The 10,482-nt window shown below is 40.0% G+C and overlaps 1 protein-coding gene across 2 annotated transcripts in view; it reads left to right on the forward strand.

The window, feature by feature from the left end:
- The window catches only part of P4HA2 (prolyl 4-hydroxylase, alpha polypeptide II), a 73,521-nt gene that overhangs the window by 43,848 nt on the left and 19,191 nt on the right, over positions 1 to 10,482 (forward strand). For both annotated transcript variants that reach the window (XM_015409265.1, XM_015409264.1), the window contains exons 7-10: positions 788 to 987; positions 2,057 to 2,233; positions 9,713 to 9,783; positions 10,042 to 10,141. In XM_015409265.1, the coding sequence (XP_015264751.1) occupies positions 788 to 987; positions 2,057 to 2,233; positions 9,713 to 9,783; positions 10,042 to 10,141 (548 nt within the window). The remainder of the gene's footprint in view (positions 1 to 787; positions 988 to 2,056; positions 2,234 to 9,712; positions 9,784 to 10,041; positions 10,142 to 10,482) is intronic.

Consider the following 10,482-nt stretch of genomic DNA (forward strand, 5'->3'; position numbering starts at 1 on the left):
TCATATGCAGGCTGATCTTAACTAAATTACTTGGCACTCCTTTCATTATACCAAGTAATTCAGAGTCCTTTTTCTGTTTAAATTCTGGCAGCAGTTTAAATACAGTTCATCTCTTACATTAGAATCATTTTATCCCAGTGTGGAACAATAATTCTTTCCATTTGTGTTGAGAATCAATTACGTCAACCCTGAAGACAGAAAACGGTTTCATTTGTAATGTGGGAAACTACTTGTCAATGTAAATTTTGCAGTGCTGTTGCTAAGATCTGATTAAAGGACTGATGGAGACATATACTTTTTAAAAAATGAGTCCAGGTCTGAAGCCTTTTCTAGAAGTGGTCTTCAGAATGTTCTTAATCATTTTCTCACTTCCCTCTGCCGTGTGTATGGTTGACAAATAGCATTATCTCAGAAAGGGTAAGACTTTTCTTATTCTGTTGCTTGGTTGGAGTGTTCGTTTGGCTAGTACATAACACAAATAGAATACTTATTTTCATCTTTAACTGGTGTTCCTTTTAAGGCAGAAAGGCACCAGTATATACAAGTGAAGCATGGATTGTATTGTTAATACACGCTTTCAGGTAGATTGAAATCTTCCTCCCATTTCTTAACCGTAGCCTCTCAAATAGTTATTTCAACTTATTTCAGACTTGTCTGAGAAGCATAGAAGGAATTCTTACTTGTGCAAAGTAACTGGGGTAATGTCGTAAAATTGGAGGCTCCCTCTGATGAGTTTTCTTGGATACTGTAATTGGACGTCTTTCTTTTATCCTTCTTTCCAACAAAGATCCCAGTCATGAAAGAGCAGGCAGTAACATGCGGTACTTTGAGATGCTGCTGGAAAGAGAAAAAGAGCATCAGGTGTTGAATGAGACTTCAAATGTAACAGAAGCAGCCACACAAAGCGGAGTCTACGAAAGGCCTCAGGACTATCTGCCAGAACGTGATATCTATGAGGCCCTCTGCAGAGGAGAAGGTGTGAAAATGGTGAGGGAGAGAGAAAGATGGGTAAAGATTTTAACTGTTTACTTCAGAAATACATTCCTAGAGGCTATACTGCATTACAGGAACTAGTTGATACGGGGCCTTATGGAAATAAGGCTACACGTAGCTCAGCTTTGCTTCAGCAAAGCTCTATTCAGCAGAACTGTCTTTGTCTGCCTTCCTGCCAGAAATGGTTTGTTTCTAAAATGAGCATCCAGCTTCTAAGCGTACCTGACATATCTCTTACATATATATTCAACATATATCTTAGCATGTGATCAGAAACTGTCACAAAAGTAAACAGCATTATCTGAATAAAGTTTGAGTCCAGTGGCACCTTTAAGAACAACAGAGTTGTCTTCTGGGTGTAAGCTTTCATGCGCATGCACTCTGGTTCTGGTACATCTGAAGAAGTGTGTGTGCACATGCAAGCTTACACCCAGAATAAAACTTTATTGATCTTAAAGGTGCCACTGGACTCAAACTTCGTTCTGCTGCATCAAGACCAACACGGCTACACACCTGAATCTAGCATTGTCTGAAACAGCAGTTACAGCTCACTAAGGAAAAAACATTGCTTAAAAATAAAAACCATAGCCAATTGCTTAACAATTAGAGGCACACTTTAAAACAAAAAACCCAAATTGAACCCTGACCTGGATAGCCCAGGCAAGCTCGATCTCATCGGAAACTAAGCAGGGTAGACTCTGGCAAGTACTTGGATGGGAGACCTCCTTGGAATACCAGCAGTCAAGAGGCAGGGGCAGGCTTTATTCAGCCACCTCTCTGAATATCCTCCAGGCCTCCAGTAGGGGTCAGTCACCAGAGGTCACCATCACTTCCAGGTGCACACACACACACACAATAAAAAACCCCTGAAATTCAGCCAGCAAATGCTTGTAGGATCTGAACAGTTTGTGAAAGCCAGGGAAGGCACTTTCACACCTTGTACTGGGCTGCCATAGGTGGGGGGCCACCCAGAGAAAGGCTATGCTGCCTATTTCTGCATGTAAGCATAGTTTTGTATTCAACATTTTAAAACTGTTGCCTGTTTATCTGGATTTGTTCTCAGACTCCTCGAAGACAAAAGAGGCTGTTCTGTAGGTACCATAATGGAAACAGAAATCCCAACCTGATTATAGCGCCATTTAAAGAAGAGGATGAATGGGACAGTCCACACATTATCAGATACTATGATGTCTTATCAGATGAAGAAATAGAGAAGATTAAAGAGCTCGCAAAACCAAAAGTAAGTGTTCCAGTTCTCAAAAGAGAAGATGCTGTGTTAGGATTTCATTTGGTTATTGGGATATGTTAATTTATGAAAATAGTGAATTCGGTGTTTGTGTATGCAAGGGCCAACCAAGCTAGCTCTGACTGCAACAATATATATGGAGACAATCCATCCAAAAACGTTTAAGTTGGGAATAGTTGAGTCATAGCGTTTAAAACAGGCTTCTGTGGTCATGAGCCCACTTTCAAAACTCAGCCCAGGATCTCCAGACTATACCAGGACTCCGCTCTCCCAGAGCCATTGGCAACATTGTTTGCCAGTGAAGTGTTCATGCTAGATGTGCACTTTTTCCTTCTCGTCCTCCTCCTTTAACTCCATCCTCATTTTTTGTTTCCGTGGAACTCTGTGTTTTGGATCCACACCACAAGTTCTGTATCAGCCTCAGTGCTGCCATCTATCATGAGGAACTGTGGTTTCAGCTGCAATCCTAGATACACTTACTTTAGAATGTCACAGTGGCTGTAGGCACACTGACTTTCAAATAAACATAGACAGTAGCAGAAAACATCTCTGCTAGACATCAGTCTCAAATTTCCTTCTTAAAACTACGCAAAGTAATGCAAGGTCTTAGACCAATGGTGAATATGTTAATGTTTTATTCATTATAATTTGCACAGCATAGGAAGAAATGAAAATATTTTTGGGGACTATGTTATCATGAACCTTTTCATTTTTACCTTTTTTCCCCTTTCTCCCCAGTCATTCTTGTAAAATAACTTTATTACAACTACAGTGCTTATATACTTTGTCTACTGAGCTCACTGGCATACAGTTTTTAAAGGCCACTGATTTTGTAGCAGAACCTGAATTCACATGCATTCAAACTGCTCATGAGCCTCTTTGGCTTCACGTTAGCTGCCCTGTGCTGTACCTGGATGATGCTCTTTAGCAGGGCTTTTTTTGTAGAAAAAGTCCAGCAGGAACTCATTAGCATAATAGGCCACACCCAGCAGCAGAAACCTATTAGCATATTAGGCCAAACCCCTGACTGTACCACTCATTAGCATATTAGGCCGCATTCCCATGTTACCAGAAGTGTGGTCATCCAGCCACACCCACCTTTTGCTTCTTATTGTGTTTACCTTGTTTGTTGTAAAAACCCAGGGCAGGAACTCCTTTGCATGTTAGGCCACACGCCGCTAATGTAGCCAGTTCTAATGAGTTTCTACTGCTGGGTGTGGTCTGTTATGCTAATGAGTTCCTGCTGGGTGTGGCCAACTTGGGAGTCAGCCGGAACTCCGTTCCTGTGCGTTCCTGCCCAAAAATAGCCCTGCTCTTTAGCTTTATCTCTTACTGCAAATGTGATGGCATGGACTGCAGTGTTCATGGAGCTTACAAACAAAGAAATATGGTACTCCAGGTTCAGTAGAATTCCTCTGCATTTAGCACTGAATGAATGATGGAAAAAAATGTTGGGAATGGAAAGGAAACCTTTTAAAGAACACGGTTCAGGATATTTATGAAGTCATAGCTCTTTGTCGGCCAGTTCCTTAACTGAATTTTTTTCTGTTTGCCTCATGACTTTCACCCTTATTAATTCGGACATTTTTTTCTGATGCTTTATAATTACCTCATACTTTTAAAAAGCTGTGCTTGGTTTTCAGACTGTTTTGGACAATATATGAAAAGCAGCAGCGTGCTACCTGTCAGTTCATGTATTCAAATGGAGTGCTTTGTGCAGTTAAGTGTGTGTGTGTGAGAGAGTAGGGGTTATCACATCTATCCCCAAAGGGTGGTGTTTTAACCTGATATGAAGTTATATAGTTTTGAAATGAAGGCATACTTGAGTTTGCTAAGAGATGCTTTTTAGAGACAGAGCATTGAAAAAGTGTACAACAGGTCTGAAAATATCTGTATTTTGGACACAGTTCCTTCAGAGTTTGATGTAAAGCAAGCAAAAGAATTATGCTATGTCAACTTCTCTTGACTGAACAACAAAAAAAAAATACTTTGAAACAATGGTGATACAGCCCCAGTCAGGAAAAACACTAAATTCAAGGAAACATTTGCTTACAAGGTATTGTTTTACTAAGAGGAAGATTCATAATGAAATAAATTTTGCTGTGTGGATGTGAATTGCATCAGCTCTATAAAACATGTTGTCTCTCTGTCAAAGAAATAAGTGATTTTGGATTGGGAAAGAATTTTATTTTCCAGGCATCATGTGCAGTCTTCCATCTTTGCCAGCTCTAACATGCACTAGACTGTAGGCTGGGATTGTTGTCACAGTAACATTCAGTCAAAAATAATACCAATTAATATGCCAGTGCATTTTAATTTCTTATTTGTTTAGGGCAACTGTTGCCCACAGAAAAATGAACCATATGGTGAGGTTAAGACAATTGCAGGCTTAATGAGAAGTTCAGAATGCTAAATTATATCACTGCAAGCAATATATAATGAAAGTTTTCCACAGAGTAATTTTCCAGCTGTGATTTGTAGAGTAAGCGCCTGCAACAGAATAGCAGATGAGACAGAATTCTGGACCCTCATCATGCCAAAAGCTGCATGACAAGACAAGAAAATTAATAATAGGATTAAGAGGCAGAAGAGAGAATATGGAGAAAAATAGTATCAAAACATCAGATGAAAAAAAGGGGAGAATGAACACCTGGATTTTTTTTTTTTAAAAAAAAATATATTATCGCTTACATAAGTAGGGTTGCCAACCTCCAGGTGGTGCCTGCAGATTTGCTGTTACAGTTGATCTCCAGGCAACCAAGATCAATTCCCCTGGAGAAAATGGGTGATTTGAAGAGTGGACTCTGTGGCATTATCGCCTGCTGATGTCCCTCCCATCTCCAAACCCCACCCTGCCCAGGCTTCACTCCTCTAAATATCCAGGTATTTCCCAACCCAGAGCTGCCAACCCCATATATGTGGGAATTCTCTGGCCAGCAAGCACACTGTCCCACAAAATGGCATGCTTCTAAGTGTCGTACTGATGACCATTCCCTCCATGCATTCCTCTTTCTCTGGCTTAAGTATTGGGGCAATTGGACCCAGAGACTGACAGTCAGAGATTCTAAGTAAATTCTAACCTCTGTTTTACTAGGGGAACAGCTCTCCCAGAGACACTCACTGGACTGTGGTGTGCCTTAAGGGACAGTGCTGTCCCCGATGCTCTTCAACATCTATATGCACCCCTTGCCCAGATTGCCCGGAGGCATGGGCTGGGTTGTCACCAGTATGCAGATGACACCCAGCTCTATCTGTTGTTGGGCAGCCAGTCTGACTCTATACCAGAAGATCTGGACCGGGCGTTACAAGCGTGGCTAGTTGGCTTAGACTGAGCTGACTGAAACTGAAACTAAAACTGACGAAGATGGAGGTCCTGTGTCTGAGTCGAAGTGGGCCAGGGTTAGGGATCGCACTCCTGACCTTCAATGGGGCACCATTGGTGCCAGCACCGGAGGTTAGGAGTTTGGGAGTGCTCCTGGACGCCACCTTAACTATGGAGGGCCAGGTAGCAGCCACTGCCAAAGCAGCTTTTTACCATCTTTGGCTAATCAGGCAGTTGGTTCCCTTCCTCAAACACAATGACCTGGCGACAGTGATCCACGCGATGGTCACCTCGAGATTAGACTACTGTAATGCTCTCTACATGGGGCTTCCCTTGTCTCAAATCCTGACGCTGCAGCTAGTGCAAACTGTTGCAGCCAGGCTCATGATGGGGCTCTCTAGGCAGGAGCACATACAGCCTGTGCTGAAGGCACTGCACTGGCTGCCGATAGCATACCGGATTCATTTCAAGGTGCTGGTTTTTACCTTTAAAGCCCTACATGGTCAGGGACCTCCATACCTAAGTCACGGCCTACATGGTCAGGGACCTACATACCTAAGTCACCGCCTTCCCCGTATGTTCCCCGGAGAGCACTGCGATCAGGGGCCGAGAATCGGCTGGGCCTCCTGGGGCTTAAGGAAGTTAGGCTGTTAACGATCAGAGCCCCGGGGCCTTTTCGGTGGTGGCCCCATCCTGATGGAATGAGCTCCCAGAGGAGATCAGGGCCCTGCGGGATCTGCTGCAGTTCCACAGGGCCTGTAAAACTGAGCTCTTCTACCAGGCGTTTGGGATCCACCACCACCAATGAAGAACATTGGTCAGCGCAAGGGAGAGGGCCTGGACTCTGGAAACCACCATCAACAGCCTAAGAGAACAACGAACCTGTAAGGACACCTAGATGAATAACAAGAGCCAACTGCAACTGAGAACTTTGTATATTGGCTGCTACCATGAGATGAACTAGCATTTTATTATGATTTTATAATTGTTTCAATCTCAACTTGTTTTTAATGTAATTATTTGTCTTGATGTAAGCCACCCTAAGCCGGCCCCGGCCAGGAGGGCAGGATAAAAATCTGAATAATAAATAAATAAATGGGTGTGTCAGAAACACCAGTGATCCTTTCCCCCCAGTTCTCCTAGGATAATGAATCGTTCTGACCCAAATCAATCTACACAAATCTTGCAGCTCTTTTAAGCATTTCTACTCATGCGCTACTTGACTGCACTAAGAGAGGTTTTTAAAGGAGCCTCTACAAATCAGAAACTGATAGGATGACTGTATGGATGTGGCAGTGTAGATATAGGAGTTGATATGATTAATTCATGCTTACAGCAACTTTACAGGGAAGGTTTGCTATATACTGGAGAATAAACTGAGACAAAATGCAGCTTCAAAAGGCAGCTGAATTTCATTATCTGAAGCCAACATAATGTGTTTCAGAAGTCTGTGACTGCAGTTTTTATAGTTCTTCTGCCAGACTGCTACATTTCCCCCCTGGGCAGATAGATTTTGCTCCTCTGGCCATTGTGCCTGTCTATGCCTAGTTTTATAAGAAATCTTATATTTAAATAAGAAGAGAAGGGAATGTATCAGTTCCTTGAGTTATATTCCTCACACATGTCGATTGGGAACATGAGCAAGTGCATACATTTGAATTTGGCCTGAAACATTGTACAAAACTCAAATGCATTTTCATTTGATAGAATTTGTTCCAATAAATAATAGTAGAATAATAATAATAGAATTTGTTCCAATAAAACAGATCCCCCCCACGATTAATATTATGGCACCCCTCTATAGAAACATAGAGTTGGAAGGGACCTCCAGGGTCATTTAGTCCAACCCCCTTCACAATGCAGGAAATTCACAAATACCTCCCCCTCCACACACCCAGTGACTGCTGTTTCATGTCCAAATGATTAATATTTTATGTATAAACATTGTCAAAATATTTTTGGAATAATATCCTGAACATTTCTCTTGGGAATTTGAAGTATACTAGCTCTTCTGGATGAACCCAGAGAGGAAGTCCTACAGCATCTGGAGTACCACTACAGAACATGCAAGTGCCTGGAAAAAGAGGCACAGGGGTTTGATACAATTTCACTGTACTACCCATGCTTATCTTGTTTCAGATCTTGTTCAAACCAGAAGTAGTCAGCATGGGGAACTGGCACAGGCACAGTGTGTGTTGCCATGTATTGTGTGTGCTAATTCACTGTGTGCTTTTAAATTGTTCCAGATCTGTCATGGTAAAAAACGAGAACATCCTAACATACAAATGTTTCCTACTTACCACTCATGTTGCATGGCACCACAGCAAGATGATTTTAGAAAATTTCAAGACAGCTGAAAATTCAAGAAACTTGTAGGGGTTTTTTTGTTTGTTTGTTTTAGAATCTGGTTCTCAGGTGATATGATTTATATAGATCTTTTTTTTAAATATATTTTAATTGAAATCCAAAAATAATACAAACTACAAACTAAAACCACCATTCTAACAGTAACTGGTAAGTTAGCTCAAGATAAATAATACATCACCATTACAAAGGGATCGCTATCAACCGACAGATTGCAACCGTTATAAAAGAGAGGAATCATGTTTTACCACAAATTTAAACTATTAATTATATCAGGCATGACATCCTGATGTACCAAATATTCAAGCAAAGGAAGCCAAATAATAGCAAAATTAACAGAACATTTACAACAGTTTGCTTCATTAATTCTATCTGTAATTCTAGACATTATATAAAGTTTCCATAGCTTGGTGTGCCAGTGTTGTCTCTTGGGGCCTACAGTGTTCTTCCAAGAATAAGCCACTACGTTTTTAGCTGCTGATAACAATAAAGATATACGCTTAACAGTATCAGAAGTAGAGATGTGAAGGCCCGGAAAAATTCGGAAAAAAAACGTTTTTTCCCCGTTTTTTTCCCTGAAGCTTTTTTGTTTTTTTCCGAAAAATTGGAAAAATTGAAAAAAGAAAAGAAAAGAAATTGATTATGGAATGTTTTATTTTAACATGATAAATAAAATATTTTAAGACAAGGTGTTCAAATATTTTCCAAATCATTTCTAAAATATATAATGGTATCAGATTGATCTAATTTCTGTGCACTGAGGACAAGCAAGTCCTAGGTTACAAACTGAACTCTCCAATGCAAGAACAAGATGCATTTCTTCCTTTAGGAGGTGCGATTGTCAGAAGAAAATAAAAAGGTTTCAGTTTTGTTTTTGCATGTGGGTGGGTATTCTGTTTGTAATAATTGTTTGGGTACACTATATTTTTAATATGCTAGTTGTGATAATTTCATGCCAAGTAAAAATGTCCATAGTCATTTTTTATGTTCCTAAAGTAACAGAATGACTTTCAATCTAGAAAAGACAAAAGAAATGCTAATGTAGCATTTTTTTCAATTTTTCCGAAAATTTCCGTTTTCCCCCGAAAACCCCCAGAAAAAAAGGGTTTTTTCCGAGCTTCAAAATTTCCGGAAATTTTACATCTCTAATCAGAAGACTGAACATTAACTTGCCATCTGTTCAAAAAAATGTGTTCAACATTACACTGTACCTCATAACCAGTTATAAGCTATTTGTTGCAAGATATCCTTCCAAAAAGTTTGCAGTTTCGGGTACTCTAGCCAACAATGCATATAATGACCCAGATTACCACACTTCCTCCAACAAAGAGGAGAGGCCGAAGGCATGATCTGTGCCAGCATTTGTGGAGTTAAATACCCAAAATTGAGGATTTTAAAAGTCTGCATACTAATTTCTATTATGTTAGTACTAAAGGAAAAAGACTTCCAAATCTGCTACCATTCCTCCGCATTCAAAGTAATGTTACAGATAGAGGGTCATTTTTTCTGAGAAGAAAGTAGAATAGAGGAGCTGTGGTCCTTTAATAACTTATATGGTTTGGCTTTTATATAGATCTTTTGATGGAACCTCAGTTCTGATGAGATAAATTATGTTTGCCCCTACCATGAAATATGCTTTTCCACTTTGTGCAGAATAAATTTCTAGCTGCTTCATGACATCACTGTGTAGCATATGTTTGAAAATGGAGATCAGAATGCGACACCTCGCTTTGTAACATTTTCAGTAATACTTCGATTATTAAATGTTGATATTTCTTTTTCTACAGCTGGCAAGAGCTACAGTACGTGATCCCAAAACTGGTGTGCTAACTACTGCCAGCTACAGGGTGTCTAAAAGGTAAGGTGTCTAGGAATAAAAACTGTTTTATACATAATTTCCAGAAGCCTTGTTAGACTAAAAGCTTTATTCGCAAATTCTCTGTTTTTATATTTTGCAATTTAAAAATTGCTTGAAATAAGCAACATTAAAAAAGGAGCACTTATAAAAAATTTAAAACTCAGCAAAAGGACTCAGGAATAGTATAAAGTGTTCTCAATTTGTGCTTTACTGGAGATGGTTTTCTAATTCCTGGATGAAACTTTCCTTATTTGCAAGTTCATGGCTGGAGGAAGATGATGATCCTGTTGTTGCCAAGGTGAATAATCGAATGGAATACATCACAGGGTTAACTGCGAAAACAGCTGAATTATTGCAGGTCAGTGTAGAAGAACAGTACCAGAAGTACAATCTGGGTTATTTCATATTTGTGTCCTGTCCTGTTGAGTCTGTTCCTGGTTTCAGTTTTCTTCTGGTATAAATGAGTGGACAACTTGGTATGGAAAACTGTAAGTGCTTCCTTATTACATATCTCTGTCTGTGGAGCAAATTTTTGGGAAGCTTGTTGAACATATAAAATATAAGAATGTCAAAGAGAAGAAAATCTATTGATATACAGCTCATTTGGGCAGCCCTAAGGGAGCATTCAGATATTGCAATGTAACTCTGTGACAGACACAAATACGTCTTCTTTTACTGTGCTCAGACATTTCCTTACTC

Source organism: Gekko japonicus, unplaced genomic scaffold, assembly GCF_001447785.1.
Source record: "Gekko japonicus isolate JY-2015 unplaced genomic scaffold, Gekko_japonicus_V1.1 scaffold376, whole genome shotgun sequence".
In the NCBI taxonomy this organism is placed as follows: domain Eukaryota; kingdom Metazoa; phylum Chordata; class Lepidosauria; order Squamata; family Gekkonidae; genus Gekko; species Gekko japonicus.